Source organism: Eucyclogobius newberryi, unplaced genomic scaffold, assembly GCF_026437365.1.
Source record: "Eucyclogobius newberryi isolate DKJ021-1_F unplaced genomic scaffold, fEucNew1.0.hap1 SCAF_15, whole genome shotgun sequence".
Taxonomy (NCBI): domain Eukaryota; kingdom Metazoa; phylum Chordata; class Actinopteri; order Gobiiformes; family Gobiidae; genus Eucyclogobius; species Eucyclogobius newberryi.
This window is the reverse complement of record NW_027315779.1, coordinates 32,237,283-32,254,991: the sequence shown is the minus strand read 5'-3', so window position 1 is coordinate 32,254,991 and position 17,709 is coordinate 32,237,283. Positions and strand designations below refer to the sequence as shown.

General features: G+C 46.2%; 2 protein-coding genes across 2 annotated transcripts in view; one reads left to right on the top strand and one right to left on the bottom strand.

Annotated features, from left to right (window-relative positions):
- Positions 1-17,709, bottom strand: part of ccdc15 (coiled-coil domain containing 15) — a 123,959-nt gene that overhangs the window by 60,200 nt on the left and 46,050 nt on the right. The window lies entirely within an intron of this gene.
- ttc3 (tetratricopeptide repeat domain 3) overlaps positions 1-17,709 on the top strand; it is a 55,650-nt gene that overhangs the window by 30,371 nt on the left and 7,570 nt on the right. The window contains exons 18-35 of the mRNA XM_072446979.1: positions 220-360; positions 810-890; positions 2,984-3,093; positions 3,181-3,307; positions 6,093-6,215; positions 6,295-6,396; positions 6,468-6,560; positions 6,638-6,702; positions 6,773-6,903; positions 7,532-7,852; positions 7,973-8,227; positions 8,302-8,345; positions 8,415-8,465; positions 11,084-11,151; positions 11,227-11,367; positions 12,007-12,520; positions 14,437-14,586; positions 17,098-17,237. Coding sequence (XP_072303080.1) covers positions 220-360; positions 810-890; positions 2,984-3,093; positions 3,181-3,307; positions 6,093-6,215; positions 6,295-6,396; positions 6,468-6,560; positions 6,638-6,702; positions 6,773-6,903; positions 7,532-7,852; positions 7,973-8,227; positions 8,302-8,345; positions 8,415-8,465; positions 11,084-11,151; positions 11,227-11,367; positions 12,007-12,520; positions 14,437-14,586; positions 17,098-17,237 — 2,657 coding nt within the window. The remainder of the gene's footprint in view (positions 1-219; positions 361-809; positions 891-2,983; positions 3,094-3,180; positions 3,308-6,092; positions 6,216-6,294; positions 6,397-6,467; positions 6,561-6,637; positions 6,703-6,772; positions 6,904-7,531; positions 7,853-7,972; positions 8,228-8,301; positions 8,346-8,414; positions 8,466-11,083; positions 11,152-11,226; positions 11,368-12,006; positions 12,521-14,436; positions 14,587-17,097; positions 17,238-17,709) is intronic.

Genomic DNA, 17,709 nt, shown 5'->3' with positions numbered 1-17,709 from the left:
AATTTTTTTTCACCAGAGTCTATATTCTCTCATATTCAATCATCTCGCTCAAAAGCGTGCGAGGAGCCAAAAGCAAGCTAAACCTCTCACAGCCCACTTTAGATCACTTAAAGACAGTAGAGACACTTAGGACCATCCCGATCTGCTGTTGAGATAATGGTTCTAATGACACTGATGGTAAACGGAATGAAGATGTAACCTGTTGTATTGTCTCCATAGAGGCAAACGGGGAAAATATCCATAGAGCTGTCCACTGCTGTAAGAGATGGACACACTGCCCTGGACGACCTCCGTAGCCGCAATGCAGAGGAGGCCTTCAGTCGTGCCCTGGCCCTTATGGGCCCTGGGACTTCCACAAAGGTGCTCTTCATTGTCTCTTACCCCAACCCTTGTTTTTCTGTCTGCATCCCTCTTTCACATCATTTGTGAAGCCATCATCTTCCTCCATCTCCCCTCTGTGTCTCCCCTCTGTCTGTGTCTCCCCTCTATGGCTCCCCTCTGTGTCTCCCTCTGTCTCCCCTCTCTCTCCCTCTGTGTCTCCCCTCTGTCTCCCTCTGTGTCTCCTGTTTCCTTCTGTGTCTCTCTCAGTGTCTCCTCGCTGTCTCCTGCTGTGTCTCCTCTGTTTACGTCTGCGTCTCCCCTCTGTCTCAGTGTCTCCCTCAGTGTCTGCTCTGTTTCCCCTGTCTCCTCTGTTCCCTCTGTGTCTCCTCTGTTCCCTCTGTGTCTCCTGTTTCCCTCTGTCTCCTCTGTCCCCCTCTCTACTTTGTCCTTCTGTCCACTGTATGCATCTAAATGCTTCTGTGTCTCAGGTGCTTGGCGTGTCTTCTATAGACGTCCTGCTGTTGCAGTATGGCAGAGCAACAGCCCTGACTCAGATTGGACGTCCTGAGGTAATCCTGTCCCTCTGCCTCTGCACATGTCCGTCCTCTCACACATGTAGTGCACGTTCTGACAAGCTGGAGAACCTGATGATGTGGTGTATGATAGGCCTAACAGGAGACACCAGTCCTAGCTCTATACTACGTTATATATACATGTGCAGGTATGTGTAAGTCATGGCCATTAAAACATGCAAATTCTCTCTTCAGAGTCTTGTCTGGGATAAAAGCTGACTAATGCCCCTTTTCCATGATTGACTACCGTATTTTCCGGATTATGAATTGCTCTGGAGTGTAAGTCGCAGCAGCCAAAAAATGCATATTGGAGATGAAAAACACACATATAAATCGCACTGGAGTATAATTCGCATTTTTTGGGGAAGTTTTTTTGATAAAATCCTAGACCAGGAACAGACATTTAATCTTGAAATGCAGTTTAAAATAAGCGACGGATTAGAGAACAACACGGTGAATAGGTGTTACGTATGCTAATACCTTCAGCTACATGACGCATAGACGACAAACTGGTATGTTAACGTAACATATTAACAGTTATTCAGATAACTATAGCATAAAGAACATGCTAACAAGTTTACCAAAGCATCAGTATTTCCCCAAATCACTAAATCCATTGAATTCTTCCTCGGTGTCTAAACAACTCCCCAAACTCCGGGGGTTGAGGAGAGCCTATTGGTGTGGTCAGTGTGTAAATAATTAATATGCGAAATGCAGTTGTCAGTGTGAAAATAACAAGTAATATCCATATAAGTCGGGGGAAAAGCCGGGGAAAGCGTAGGTAGGTAGGCCCCTTCCATCTGTTCATCCGAGGAAAAGGATATAGACTGTACTCTCGCTAAAAACTGCAGGAATCAATCAAAAAAACACTTGGGCACATATATGAGGCACCAATAGCACTGTAATAAGGTTAAAAGCTCTGAAAAGTCGATTTTTGCATAATATGGGACCTTTAAGATTGCTTTGTGCTTGAATCCAGCGTGATGCAGGAGACATAACACCGCTCTGACTTACTTAAAGGTTGAATGGATGATTTTTTTGGCCCAAATCTGAGTCTTATTTCCTCGTGGCGTGGACTGCCGATTAGTCCTGCCACGTATCAATCATAGAACGCACCTACCGCTCACCTGCAGCCTCGTTCTGGCTCGTCCCCACGAGCAGCACGTTTCCGCGTGTCTAAGCGCATTGATCTATCATAATATAGTTCCCTCAGTGTACGGGACAAAATGAAGACGGAGAAAGACTGTTTGAGCTGACTCGGAAGAAGACGGAAATCGACGGGAGACGAGAGATGCGATGCGATCCGTCGCGCTAATAAACAAACGCACGTGTGTGTTGTATCAGTCCGCATGTGCACTTCTGCCTGCGTTCTCAAATTACCGAAAAATCGTCCATTGCGCCTTTAAACATGCTACATACTACAAGATTTTAGAATCTTTAACCATTTCTAAACATGAGACAAAAGTGCAGACCACAAACATGAGGAGATTCTCATGATCCCCTGAAAAGAAATGCACACTTTACTAAAATAAAAATGTAAGGATCTGTAATTCTGTCTGTATCTGACGCTCTACGGTTTTAGCTGCAGCTGTGATGTTGTATTTTCGTAGTGTGTAGTCACTATGCTTTTGTGGCAGTTCCTTTTGGAGTTGCCAATCATTTGCTCTGTTTCCATGCCCAGTCCTACATAGAACCACTGAGCACCCCTTGTCATGGAAATGCTTTCCGGGCTGAGCGAGGTACAGATGATTATTTTAGAGACAAGTAGGGACTAACGGAAAGGTGCAGAAGTGATTTCTTTTGGTAATTATCTAGTGATCTGAACATCTCCCTTCACATGAAACTGATGAGGAGGGCTGAGGAATGATAAAACATAAGTAAGAATGCAGTTGTAGTGAATTTCATTTGATAAAGAAATGCTCAGAACGAGGCTGGTGATGATTTACTCACTTTTACACAATAACAATGGTATAACATGGTTAAAAGCTGAAATAAGTCAATTTTGCATAATATGTTGAAAGGAAGAATTAACCCCCGAAACACAATTAAAGAGCTCTTAAATTGCCTCATTTCCGTTGTCGTGCACACAGGAGCTGTCTGAGGCTGTGCAGCTGCTGGACCAAATGCAGAGGTCAGAGGAGAGGACGTTCCAGTGCCTGGTGTGCCTGGCCTACGGGCGTGTCTATGTCAAAGAGAACAGGTGAGAGCTGGACCGTGTGCTGCTGGGACATTCACTCTGCTCCCGTCATAGCCCCTGTCCCAGGCTCACCCTGTGTGTATGTGACAGGTACAGCACCGCCCTCACTCACTTCTCGGACGCCCTGCAGATGGTGAAGAACAAGATCACCCCGGGCAAACTCACATGGCCCCTGACCACACACCTGGTCCCTGAGACACAAGTGGACTTTTTAATGGTAATCTCTGGTCTATTAGGGACTATAAACAGTGTCAGTCACAAATCCAATAAATACTTAGTATTTAGGTTTACTTGGTGCTAATTAGGGCTGCATGATATTGTGATGTACAGTATGACTGTTAAGTACTGCGATATTGAAACCTTTTAAGGCAAGTGCCTTTTGCACAAATTGTGCTCTACAAATACAATTCAAAGTGCTTCACACAACAGGAAAAAAATACATTAAAATCACAAAGACATGACAGAAATCACAAAACACCTGTCTCACATATTCAGGAAGACTGTTCCAGATTTTAGCTGCATAAAATTGAAACACAGGTTTCCCATGTTTAGTCCTAACTCTGGCACCAACAGGAGGCCGGTCCATGTTTAGTCCTGACTCTGGCACCAGCAGGAGGCCGCTCCATGTTTAGTTCTGACTCTGGCACCAGCAGGAGGCTGCTCCATGTTTAGTTCTGACTCTGGCACCAGCAGGAGGCCGCTCCATGTTTAGTCCTGACTCTGGCACCAGCAGGAGGCTGCTCCATGTTTAGTTCTGACTCTGGCACCAGCAGGAGGCCGGTCCATGTTTAGTCCTGACTCTGGCACCAGCAGGAGGCCGGTCCCTGAGGTCCTCAGAGTCTGAGATGGTTCATATGGCACTAACATGTCCAAGATGTACTTTGGTGCTAGGCCATGGAGAGACTTGTACTCAAGCAGAGCTGCTTTAAAGTCTCTTCTCCAAGCCACAGGGGGCAGTGCAGAGACCTGAGAACAGGACTAATGTGATGGTACTTCCTGGTTCTAGCCAGGACCCGAGCAGCAGCGTTCTGCTTTAGACACTATATTTTGGCTTTTGTCAATGTTTTTAGATAGTAAAAAGCTGCTGATGATTTGATTTGATGTGGCTGTTAAAGTTCAAGTCTGAGTCCATTATTACCCCCAGATTTATAACTTGGTTTGTAGGTTTTAGAGCGAGACTCTGGAGGTGACCGCTAACACTTTCTCTTTGTTTCTGTAACAAAGACGATGATTTCAGTCTTGTCTGAGTTCAGCTTGAGGAAGTTGTTTTGCATCCACAAACTGATCTGTTGGATGCAGTGACAGAGTGAATCCACTGGTCCATAGTCACCTGCGACAGTGAAACGTATTGGCCCTTGGGGCCCCACACAGGTCAGGGTCATGTGGTCTGAGACACAGTTACCAATTTCAACAAAGTACTTCCTGTCTTCCAGATAGGAACTCAACCAGATTAGGGCAGTGCCAGTGATGCCCACCCAGTCCTCTAGTCTCTGTAAGAGGATTCCATGATTGACAGTGTCAAAAGCAGCACTCAGATCCAACAGAATTAAGACTGAGGCTTTGCCCGTGTCAGTGTTCAGGCGGATGTCATTTGTCACCTTGACAAGAGCAGTCTCAGTGCTGTGATGAGGTCTAAAACCTGACTGAAAAACATCAAATGAGTTGTTTATTAAGAGGAAATCTGTGAGCTGTTGTAAACAACCTTTTCAAGGACTTTGCCCCAAAATGTCAGATTAGAGACGGGCCGGTAATGACTCAGTACTGCGGCATCAAGACTGCTCTTCTTTAGGAGAGGCTTACAGTTTTCAAAGACATTGGCAATGTTCCAAATTGAAGCGACATGTTAACTATGTGAGTGAGTGGTGCTAATAAACTGTTCAGCACAGACTTTAGAGCCCTAGAGGGTCACACATGGAGGCAGCATATAGATGAACTCTGTAGAAACCTCCAATCGAATAGAAGACTTTTTTTTTTAAGATAATCTAGTGGCATAATAGAAGCTAAAGCTTTTTACTACCTCACTTGTAGGTCCTCTTAATAATTTTATGAGATGAGCTCCATCTATAGTAACGCTCAGGGGAGGGGCTTGAGACTTTGAGAAAGTCAGCTTGCCTTTGGCTCCTCCTCCTGCTCCTCGACCCGACTCCCTTTCCTCCCCCTTTCAAGAATGTGTGTTCTCTGCGACTTCACAGCGATACTGCCGCGTCTATAATGAAGCGGCGATGAAACAACTTTACTCATGCTGATTGTAGCTCGTGGCCCCCTCGCGCTGATGTGGACCTCTTCGTTTAGCACCTTTTATCTGCTGTCACACCAGACATATTAGATGGGGTTGTTGACATGCTAGGCTCTGATACACGCATGTGCGCGGCCATGTGTCGCTTGAAACATATTTGGATACTGTAGGTTCCAAAACCCTAACGTTTAACACCCCGTAGCAATGAATTTGCATAAATTGGAAAAAAAAAAAAAAAGTTAATCTTGACATCCCTAGCAGGGACTGAAAAACATGGCAGATGTCTGTAGAATCAAAGAGGGAAGCATTAAACACTTATTCTGAATATGATGATGAACAATGAGCTCCTTTGTTTCCCATGCATCACGGAAATCCAATTGACTGAACAGTTTTGTCTGAGTTTGAATTGTGGCGACACGGGTTGTGGTGACCAGACTCACTCTCCGTGCGTATTCTGGATCCCATTTAACTGGAATTATATCCTGTCTCCTGATGACCAATTGGATGGATTAACATTAGCAGCTAATCCACAAATGATCCAAACATGGCATCTTATCAGTAAAAATGCAAAGAAAAGAAAAAACAAGAGGACTGAGATTTCTGCAGCAGGTTCAACAAGAGAAGCCCTAAACCCCATAAACCTAGGCCAAAGAAGTTTTAGATTTGGTCTTGAATGTGAGGAGATTCAGATGAGATATCAGGGCTGTATTGACTCATCCTGTGAGTAACATCAGGGTATATTGTGCATTCATGTGACTCCTCTCAGGACCTCCTGCAGGACTCCATAGAGCTGTGCAAGTTCCCTCTTTTACCAGATGCTGTTTGTCGTCTTGAAAATTGTATTGGTTCTGCTAAGAAAGAAATCTACTTTACTGACCCTGATTTTAAGGTATTTGTATGAAGACAGCATTCCAATGTATTAAGATATTAAGAGCCACTGTCTTAAATTGTCACTCTTTGTTGGCCAGGGCTTTATCCAGATCCACTGCTGCCAGAGCTGTAGAGTGGAGTACCACATGAACTGCTGGAAGAGCCTCAAGAGCCTGGCCTTCTATGAGAAGAGTGAGAAGGTACTCTGGGCTCCAGTGAGTGTCTTTGAATGCTCTGCACAAATGTAATAAGTGCACGTTCTTTCTCACAGGATTTTCTACAAGACCTGTGTTTAACCCCAGACTGCACAGGGCAGATTAACACTATAAAGATCTATGGTCCCACGGGCCTGGTTAAATGTAAGGTAAGAATCTGCGTGGGTTAGGGTTAATCTACTATACTTTACATTTGTTACATCTAAATCACATCTGCCTCCACCAGTTTGAGGTGGCTATTCCCAAACCTGTGACTCCTAAAAAGCTTAAAGTAAATCAGAAGTGTACAAGGTAAGTGTGGGACCAGAGCCTTCAGCCCACTGTAATGAGCGCAGATTCTACACCTGTTTCGTTTTGACAGTTTAAAGAAGATAAAGTCTAAAGAAGAACGTCTGCTGCGGAGGAAGCGGTATAAGCAGCCTGAGGAGTGTGAAGGGGTCAGCTCAGAGAGTGCACTGCAGTGCCAGGACTCAGCCAACTCGCCACCTAGAGGTCAGTCAAGTCCATGCACTGTTCATGTCAACGGCTGTGGAAAGGGTTTGCTTTTAAGATGGAAGTCCTTTACTACAAAGCTGGTGGAACTTATCCTGGATAGGTTTCTCGTACCCAGTGAATGTTACCAGAGCGGAGGAATAAAGTCTGGCGGTAATGCAACAATTGGATGCCAACTGCCATAAAACAACAACAACAACAACAACTACAACATGTTACCAGAGCATTTACCCCACAACTAAGCAAAACTCTTCCATTGTTATATAGGCTTAAATCCGGTTTCAAAGAACTCTTTCCTGTGAAGTGGTTCCGATGGAGAACGATTCAGTACTAAACTTGAGTTATCAGGCTTCATTTGTATTTGTGCGAGCGCGTGTGATGATTCTATACATATATTCTATATATTCTATAAGGAAATAAGAGAAAATATAAGCCAAAGGAAACACTGCCTTCATGTGGAGTATACTCTGTGACTAATCACAGCATCACATGCATTTCCTTATTTTTCCACGGTTCTGTCTCTCTGCTCGCTCTGTTAAATTCTCTTCTCTTATTAGTCAAAGTGTTAAATGTATTTCTACAGCGTCACTGACAGCTGTCTAATGTAGGTCTTCTGTCTCGTCCCCAGCTCGTCTCCACTTCAGGGACCATGTTCTCCTGCAGATTAGCCAGCACATGGAGCTCCTGCGTCAGGAGAAGAGCCCTTGTGTGGCCATCCTGTTCCACCGCCTGAGACCCTGGCTGCAACTGGACTGGTCCAGAGGGAGTTCTGTAGCTGCGAGGCTCATCCAGTGTCTGGAGGAGCCTGCAGTGTCTCTGGGAGCAGCTGTGGAGCTACTGCTGGAGCGGAGGAATCGTGTTTGGGCTCGGATATTCATACACTCCCTCAGCGACAGTGTGGAGCTCCAGCCCAGAGTGAGCAGCTGGGCCCATCACCTGGACAGTGCAGGTCAGTGCTGTCACAGCATGTCACTGTGTGAGAGACATGCCTGAGGAGGTCGAAACCAGTCTTGGCTCTGTCCTGATATTCCTAATGCATTACTTGTGTCTCGTATATGTTTGGTTCCAGGTCTGAGCGCAGCTCAGTGCTTCATAGAGCGTCACTCAAAGGAGCTGGAACAGTTGGACCTTTCCCTGGTGCTGCACTTCCTGGAGAAGCTGGACAGTAAGCCTGAGGTCCCCTCCTCCCTAGGCCTCAGGCTCATAGAGTACCTGCGTCAATCTCCTGCTCAGGACATGAGGCTGTTCATCTGGGCCCTGGAGGAACACAGACAGTCCTACACCTCCTGTCACTCTATACTTGACCACTATTTTGATATGATGGGTAATTCTCTCCCTGCTCACTGTATTCTCAATAATCTACTTCCACACTAATGTGTTCTGTCTCTGAATCTACAGATGGTCTTTGTTCAGTTTTAAAAAAGTCAGAAGTTAATATAATTGTAAGTTACTGATCCTTTGCTGGCACGTGTGAGGTGATGTGAAAAGCTAAGTGCTTTGTCTCTCCACAGAGTTCTCCTAGTAAGTCTAAACATCGGTCCAGAAAAAAGAAAGGCCAAAAGGTAAGAGATGACTATATGAATCTGTGAGACCTACGTGACTCTCCTGTGATTCTCGGTGTCTCTCTCTGGGTGACTCTCTGGGTGACTCTCTCTGGGTGACTCTCTCTGGGTGACGCTCTCTGGGTGACGCTCTCTGGGTGACGCTCTCTGGGTGACTCTCTCTGGGTGACTCTCTCTGGGTGACTCTCTCTGGGTGACTCTCTCTGGGTGACGCTCTCTGGGTGACGCTCTCTGGGTGACGCTCTCTGGGTGACTCTCTCTGGGTGACTCTCTGGGTGACTCTCTCTGGGTGACGCTCTCTGGGTGACGCTCTCTGGGTGACTCTCTCTGGGTGACTCTCTCTGGGTGACTCTCTCTGGGTGACGCTCTCTGGGTGACTCTCTCTGTGTGACTCTCTCTGTGTGACTCTCTCTGTGTGACTCTTTGGGTGACTCTCTCTGGGTGACTCTCTCTGGGTGACTCTCTCTGCGTGACTCTCTGGGTGTCTCTCTCTGTGTGACTCTGGGTGTCTCTCTCTGTGTGACTCTCTGGGTGTCTCTCTCTGTGTGACTCTCTGGGTGTCTCTCTCTGGGTGTTTCTCTCTTGGTGTCTTTCTCTGTGTGACTCTCTGGGTGACTCTCTGTGTGACTCTCTGGGTGTCTCTCTCTGGGTGTCTTTCTCTGTGTGACTCTCATTGTGTCTCTCTGGGTGTCTTTCTCTGTGTGACTCTCATTGTGTCTCTCTCTGGGTGTCTCTCTCTGTGTGACTCTCTGGGTGTCTTTCTCTGTGTGACTCTCATTGTGTCTCTCTCTGGGTGTCTCTCTCTGTGTGACTCTCTGGGTGTCTTTCTCTGTGTGACTCTCATTGTGTCTCTCTCTGGGTGTCTTTCTCTGTGTGACTCTCATTGTGTCTCTCTCTGGGTGTCTTTCTCTGTGTGACTCTCATTGTGTCTCTCTCTGGGTGTCTTTCTCTGTGTGACTCTTTTTGTGTCTCTCTCTGGGTGTCTCTGGATGTCGCTTTCTGCTTGACTTTTGTTGTTGAAATTCTCACTTAACAATTATCAAGAAATAAAGTAAAAAATAGAACAAAGTTGTCTTTTCTCAATCGTGAATGGTTTAATTCAGTGTACAGTCTGAATGACTCCACCCCTAATTCAAGTGCATCATTCCCTTCCAAGTGTCAAGTCTCGACTCCGCAGTGATACATTCTTTATATAGTTTTACACTTGATCAAATGGTCACATGACCCACATCACACGGAAAGTGAATGGCTCTGAAACAAATGCTAGGTAGAACAAAAGAACAGAGGTAGTTGATTATTTTAAATCCTGACCGTCTGACACAACAGGCCCATCCTGGACCCCGGAGTTTCTCTCCCGAATGGAGAGAAATCAGTCTTTGATCAAAAGATTGACAACACACACATGTAATTAGCAGTTATATGCTAACAGTAAGGTCCAGGTTCAAACTGGAGATGTGAAGTCTATAATGCCACAAAGAATAAGGACCAAATTATATTTTTCCATAACACTCTCTTGTGTTTCTCTGCGTAACTCTGTGTGGTGTAACTCTGTGACTCTCTCTGTGTGACTCTCTGTGACACTCTGTGTGACACTCTGTGTGACACTCTGTGTGACACTCTGTGTGACTCTCTGTGTGACTCTCTGCGTGACTCTCTCTTGTGACTCTCTTGTGTGACTCTCTCTTGTGTGACTGCGTGACTCTCTGCGTGACTCTTGTGACTGTCTCTTGTGTGACTCTCTCTTGTGTGACTCTGCGTGTGTCTCTCTGCGTGTGTCTGCGTGTGTGACTCTGTTTGACTCTGTGTGACTCTCTCTGTGTGACTCTGCGTGACTCTTGTGTCTCTCTTTGTGTGACTCTCTGTGTGACTCTGCGTGTCTCTCTCTGTGTGACTGCGTGTCTGTCTCTGTGTGTCTCTCTGTGTGACTCTCTCTGTGTTTCCCTCTCTGTGTGACTATGCGTGTCTCTCTCTGTGTGTCTCTCTCTGTGTGTCTCTCTCTGTGTGACTCTCTGCGTGTGTGACTCTCTCTGTGTGACTCTCTGTGTGTCTCTCTCTCTGTGTCTCTCTCTCTGTGTGTCCCTCTCTGTGTGTCCCTCTCTGTGTGACTCTGCGTGTCTCTCTCTCTGTGTGACTCTGCGTGTGTGTCTCTCTGTGTGTCTCTCTCTGTGTGACTCTGCGTGTGTGACTCTCTCTGTGTGTGACTCTCTGTGTGTCTCTCTCTGTGTGACTCTCTGCGTGTGTGACTCTCTCTGTGTGTCTCTCTCTGTGTGACTCTCTCTGTGTGACTCTCTCTGTGTGACCCTCTCTGTGTGACCCTCTCTGTGTGACCCTCTCTGTGTGACTCTCTGTGTGACTCTCTCTGTGTGACTCTCTCTGTGTGACTCTCTGCGTGTGTGACTCTCTCTGTGTGTCTCTCTCTGTGTGACTCTGTGTGACTCTCTCTGTGTGACCCTCTCTGTGTGACTCTCTGTGTGACCCTCTCTGTGTGACCCTCTCTGTGTGACTCTCTCTGTGTGACTCTCTCTGTGTGACCCTCTCTGTGTGATCCTCTCTGTGTGACTCTCTCTGTGTGACTCTCTGCATGGCTCTCTGTTTAACTCTGCTCATTTGCATTGCAGCCTGTCTTGGTGTGGCCCATCTCGCACGCAGAGGAGTGGGACCCTGGTCTCCAGGAGGAGGACTCCCTGTACGGTGCTGACTCTGCACTACATTTACAGGCGTGTGAAGCAGATACTTTCCCTGACCGTGTCTGTGCCCTCAGTATGTTCACGGAGCAGCCCTTCACCGTGCCCTTTCACCTTCGCCAGCAGCTGGCCTCCTTTGAAGAGCAGTACAGGACTAACAGCCCGACTAATCATGTTTTAGACAGTCCACCACAACTCTCTAAAGACACTTTATATGAGTGAGTATGGGCATCATTTGAAAAATACAAAACATTCCCATAAAGGTTAGCATTATGAATATACCAAATCTAACATGAAGATTCAAGGAGACAATCGAAGCGCTCAAGATGTAAAAGACTTCATGTTTTCTGTTTTGCTAAAACACACCTTTGGTGTTATATCCACTCGATGGCACTTGGTTTATGAAGGCTGCAGAGGAGAAAAGCTCTCTTTCAGGATGTTGTTTAGGGTGTTGCATTCCTAATTGTCAACCTTTTCTTAGAGGTCATGAGCTTTCAGGTCCTTTTTACTTCTACAAAGTAGGCAAGGAGCTGAGTTACAAGGGGGTTAGTCAGTATTATGGAACCAAAATAAGCCCCATCTCCTCCTTTTTTGTGGAACGGTGGATAACTTTATTTACACTCTTGCAATAATTGACTTGCTGCTTGAGTTTGCTTTTCAGGAGGGAAACAACATTACATGGTTAAAGGCTGTGGTACAAAATGTTTCAAAGAAGGTCATCTGGACAATCAAATCAACATTGTTCTGATGACTGAGCGAGACATCTGCGATTAAAACGTTTTGCCTCAGTCATGGTTCAAGCTACTTGGCTTGGACTGAGCATGATGAGCTTTTTTAACTGCCCTTGTCTTTCACAGATATTTTACTCAGATTTTGGAGGAGCATGGTCCACTGGTGGCCGATGACCCTTTACTAGTAGGAGAGGTGAAGAACTTCCCAGTGTTGGCTCAGCAGCAGATCTTTGAGGCAGGAGGGCTGGAGGCTTTTCTCCTGGGTTCTCCGGCCTTCACGCGGCTCGGGGCGTATGTGGGCCTGTCCAATACGGAGGGTCAACAGAACAGCCTGGATCAGCTGGACGTTATAGACAGCGACACAGGTCCTCTTCATCAGTCCACCTTTTTTACTTACCTCAGGGAGACTTTTCCCACCCTGCCAAGTCCTTATGTTTTTGACCTGTACACGGATTCTGGTGTGGTGGAGCCTACCTCGCCGCAAGCAGCAAGCAGCAGCAGCACTCTCACAGAGGCGGAGGGAGAACCCGACCAGCGCCTCGTCCAGGAGAGCCGGTCTAGTTCTGGTGACGGGACCCTAGAGACGCTGCTGTGTGTGGCTGTCAACACTGAGGTTATCCAGGAGTATGAGCGCAGCCAGGTAAGCGACAAGCACTAACACAATCATGAACAAACATTTGTAGAGTCAATTTGTCAAGTTTTTCCTCAAGAAAAAACCTCTATATCGAGCCAATAGTTTTCTAGTTGGTGAGTGAGCTACTGCTAAGATTGTGGCAATATCAGATTTTAATGTTACGATTATTGTGAGATGAAAAATAACAATTTAAAAATAATTAACTTTGTTTGTTATTTTCTCCATAACAACAAATATATTGTGAATGAGAATAATATATTTGTTGTTATCATATATTATATGATAAAGAGGTGCCCACGCATTTTCCGCTCCAAGCTACTTTAGATTAGCCTGAAGATCTACCTATAATACAGCATTAAAATATTTAAAATAAGGTAAAAGCCTAGGGGCCACAACCAGAGGATAAACATTTAAACTTATCAGTACCTCACTTGTAGCTCTTCTTTTATAGCTTTCATTTTTTTACTGAAACAAATGCTGTGGTAACAGGGGAGGGGCTTAAGATTTTAGGAAAATCAGCTTTATTTATCCCCATCTCCTCCCTCTCCTCCCTCCTTCATATAAAACGCCTGGTCTAATAGATCACAATGTATCTCTTGTATGTGAGCAGCTTTATGAAATAAAATGTTCTGAATGATAAAAGGCCTAAAGTCACTGGGATAGGCTCCAGTCACCCACGACCCCAAAGGGAACGAGAGGTAGAAAATGGATGGATAAAATGTATGTGACATAAACAGCCAGATAAATAATTCTCATAATTATTAGCCTTGAAGATTAGAAAACAACAGGCAGAGAGAACAATTTTTAGAATACAAGATAACTTAATGTAAACCAAACAGGACCAAATACATTCTACATTTTAAGATTTTTACAAAATGTAAACTAAACCAAAATATAAGGAAATCAAGAAGAAAAAATACTGGATATATTTACCTGCCATGACAGAAGAGCCTAACAAAAAATTATGACAACTACTGAAATTCAAAATGCAATATCAAGACTGAGAAACAATACATTTCTGGGGAATGATGGGTTCACTTTAAAAAAAAAAAAAAAAAAAAAATCAAAGCGTTAAAAAAAAAAGCCATCACATCCTTAATACCTAAAGCCGTGTCCACACCGCCGCGGCCGAAGCGTCCAGTTTACATTCAAAGTCTATAGTAAACGCGCGTCAAGCACGTAGTGCGTCGAGCGCGGCGCGATTCCTTCGTTTTTGCGGCGCGATTGGTGCGTTTTCTTACGCTCGGCGACACTTTGAGCGCGCGGCCAAAGTGGCTGGCGCGACATGTTCAGATATGTTCAGGTCTCTGCAGCAGATGCGCCGCAGCAGCCAATCAGAGCTGACGCTCCAGTGACGTACGTACGAATGTATTTCCCCTCGCATTTCCGGTATTCCTCGTGGAATTCCCCAAGTAGAGCCACTTCTTCTGCAGTATCTGGTGTACCCAGGCACGTCGCCGCCGAGCCCGGCGCCTCCGTGTGAGGGTTTTGAAAACCAAAAACGCGAAAACAACACTCTCGATGTCCACCATTTTACACAAACAACAACTCCACGGCTCATGCGACAACACCTCTACTGCGCATGTGTATATATATATATTATATTATATTATATTATATAAACTCTTCCTCGCCCTCCGTGGGCGGTCTCTATTTCTCCCCCTTCAAGCTCGGGTCCTCGACCAGAGGCCCCTGGGAGCTTGAGGGTTCTTCAGTATCTTTGCTGTTCTTGCACTGCACTTTTCTGGACTGAGATGTCTGATGTTTTTCCTGGGATCTGCTCAAGTCATTCCTCCAGTTTGGGGGTTACTGCCCCAAGTGCTCCGATCACTACGGCATCACTGATACCTTCGACTCTATTGTTATTTATAGATACAATGTTCAAGATAAAAGTGTGTAAGTGTGTGTTCCTGTGTGCTCAGGGTGAGCTGAACAGCGTGCTGAAGCTGCAGCAGGACATACAGCGGCAGATGAGCTCCATGTGTGAGGAGAGGAAGAGACAGAGGCTGCAAAGGGCAGAAGAGCTCCGGGCCCTGCAAGAGGAGCTGGACCAGGGCGTGTCCTGTGTGCAGGTACTCGCATGCACCATGTCTGTTTCATTCAAACAGGGCACTTACACTACATGAAAATATAGAATAAAATAAATATGTAGTACTGCTGCCTGCATGTACATTGTACTGCATGTACATTGTACTGTATGTACATTGTACTGTGACCTCACCAGGAGAGCCATTTGACTTCAGTCGGTAAGAAACAGTGAAACTAAGGATGCAACGATGTTGAATATAATATTGAATCGTTCTATACGGGTGTCACAATACAATCCATGTGCTCCATGCGCACTGTGATGTCATATATTTTGATTTGGAAAAGAAAAGTTTAACCTGCGCAGTCCTCCACAAACTCAGGAAGTTACATTGATGGACTCAGGAATGACAAACATATCAACTTCTGTAGACTCTAGAACCGCTTTTGACTTTACATGTCATTAATTAAAGGCCCCTTCACCCGCTACTCGCATTTTGTGATTTTCTTTTCAGACATCATCTTAATAGTTTTACCTTTTATTTGTAATAAAATTAATAGTTTCAGTGATCTGAAAGAAAAGAGGAGACAGATGTGCGCGTGCGTGTGTGTTTGTGAAGAACAAGAGAGTGGGAGGAGCTTCTGTCTGTCGCTGCTGCTGAGATGAGTGAGACCAAAGCATACACAGACATGAGAGTTGGACATTATAAAGAAATAAATCATGAAGTGCACAAAAACTGTAGCATGGTTGCATCCCTAATAGAAACATTAGTGGTATTTAATCCCTCCTGACTGCCAGAGGCTGCACTAAAAACACAGAATGACAAATTATGGCCCAACTGTCGTGACTAGTGTAGTTTTATCATTTTTTGCCATGTGCAGTAAAAGTAAGATAATGGAAAGAATTCAGAAGCAGACAAAAGCAGCAGTCACATACACGCAGCACCAGAGGAAACAACTCTTGTGGAAGCACCAGTCGCTCCTCAAAAGTATTGTCTGAAATATGTAACTACTACTTAGAAGAGGGGACATTTGACAAACAGAATAAGGACACGCTGTCGTAGCCCTCTGCTAGCTTAGCCGTTTAGCCCCAAGTGGAGGAGTTCAAGTATCTCGGGGTCTTGTTTATGAGTGAGGGAAGGATGGAACATGAGATTGACAGTTGGATCGGTGCATCGGACTGTTGTAGTGAAGAAGGAGCTGAGTCGAAAGACAAAGCTCTAGATTTAAAGGTCAATCTACGTTCTGCGCTCACCTAGGGCCATGAGCTTTGGGTATTGACCGAAAGAACCCTGTGGTAGCTGTTGAAATGAGTTTCCTTCGCCAGATGGCTGGTCGCTCCCTCACGCTGCAGCTTCAAAAGCGTCCAGTTTACATTCAAAGTCTATGTAAACGCGCGTCAAACGCGTCCCTGCGTTTTCCGCGGTGCGATTCCTGCGTTTTCGTCGTCAAGCGCGGCGCGTCGGACGCTTTGGACGCGTGTCCAAATCCTTAAGACGTAGTTCATGGAGCAAATAATGATATTGACTAAACTCTGCTCACCTCTGAAGTATCTGCGGGTCCCAGACAAGCCCCGGAGCTCAGTTTTTGGACTTTGTGAAGTTACACAGCACAACTCCTCCACCGCGCATGTGTGCAGGACGCCTCGGACGCACGTCTGCTGGTGAATGTATTTTTCGGACACGCGTCCGAAAAATACACGCCGAGGCGTCTTGTCTTCAAATGTACAGGCGTCCAACTTCTGCGTCAGGCGCGAATTTGACGCCGCGGTGTTAGGACAGCTTTAGAGATGGGGTGACAAGCTCAGTCACACGGGAGGAGCTCAGAGTAGAGCCGCTGCTCCTCCACGTCAAGAGGAGCCAGCTAAAGTGGCTCGGGCATCTGTTTCGGATGCCTTTGCGTGTCTCCTTGGGGAGATGTTCCAAGCAAGTCCCACTGGGAAGAGGCCCCCGGGAAGACCCTGGACACGCTGGAGGGACTATGTCTCTCGGCTTTTCTGGGAACGCCCCGGGATCCCTCGGGATGGGGAAGTCTGGGAGTCCCTGCTTTAGACTGTTGCCACTGCAACCCGGCCCTGGATAAGCGGAAGAAGGTGGATGGAAGGAAGTTAGGCCCCCTAGTTATTATGGGTTAGGCAGTATTCTCGCTGAGGGGTTTTAGCATGGCGGCCCGCCATGCTGCGGCTGTGACCCGCCATGCTCAAAAGATACCGCCAGGTATTAAGATCACGGCACGTAGGCGCTCGCATGCACGGCGCACACACGGGGCGCACACGGGGCGCACACACGGGGCACACGCGACACAGCGCACACACGGCGCTCGCTCGTACGGTGATCTTAGCGCCGTAGTACTTTTCACTACTGTGTGGTACCGTGCGAGCGCCTTAAGTACTTTTTGCTAGCGCCGCCTATGGCGATGTCCCACCGCCATCATCAAACCTCAGCCCAGGGAGAACACTGGTTAGGTTAGGATCAGTCTCCAGGAAATTTATGCAAGTCACAAAGCATGAAAACCTGTGTTTTTGTGTGTTTGTCTTTGCGCGCGTGTGTGTGGTGCAGGTGACGCAGCAGGAACTGGCTCTGTTCCAGCACAAACTGGAGGAGGAGGTGAAGAAGGACCAAAAGGACAAGCGGGAGCACCAGGAGCAGCTGAGAGCGCTGAAGCAGGAGGAAGAGGGTCTGAAGCATGAGCACCAGAGGTACACCAAAGCAACACCACTGCACCATCTTCTCCATGTAGGGCTGCATAATATACTAAGGCAGCACCCATATGGCACACTATGGGTCCCAGTTAATGGGTTTCAATCTTGTGATTTATTTGCTGTCCCACCACTGTCTGCTGTTAGAGGGTCATGAAAAACGTCATGAAAAACGGCACATAAAACCACAAATGAAAAGGGTTGATACTTAGAGAAGACAGACGTTCTGGGCTTTGATCCTCATCTACACTTGAAACAAACTTGCCGACATTTCCATCTACACTCATTCCTCCACCAGCCCTCTGCACCGGACGAGCCCTCAAATCTTCCAAGAGCACAGACTTGGTGTGCCTGGGTGAGAAACTGATCCTAAAATATAACTCCAGGACAGTTGGAAATTAGGCTTGTTAAAACTGTATGTGAGTAGGCTAATGTTTATTAGCGTAGCCAGGCAAAAATGTGTAATGGTGTT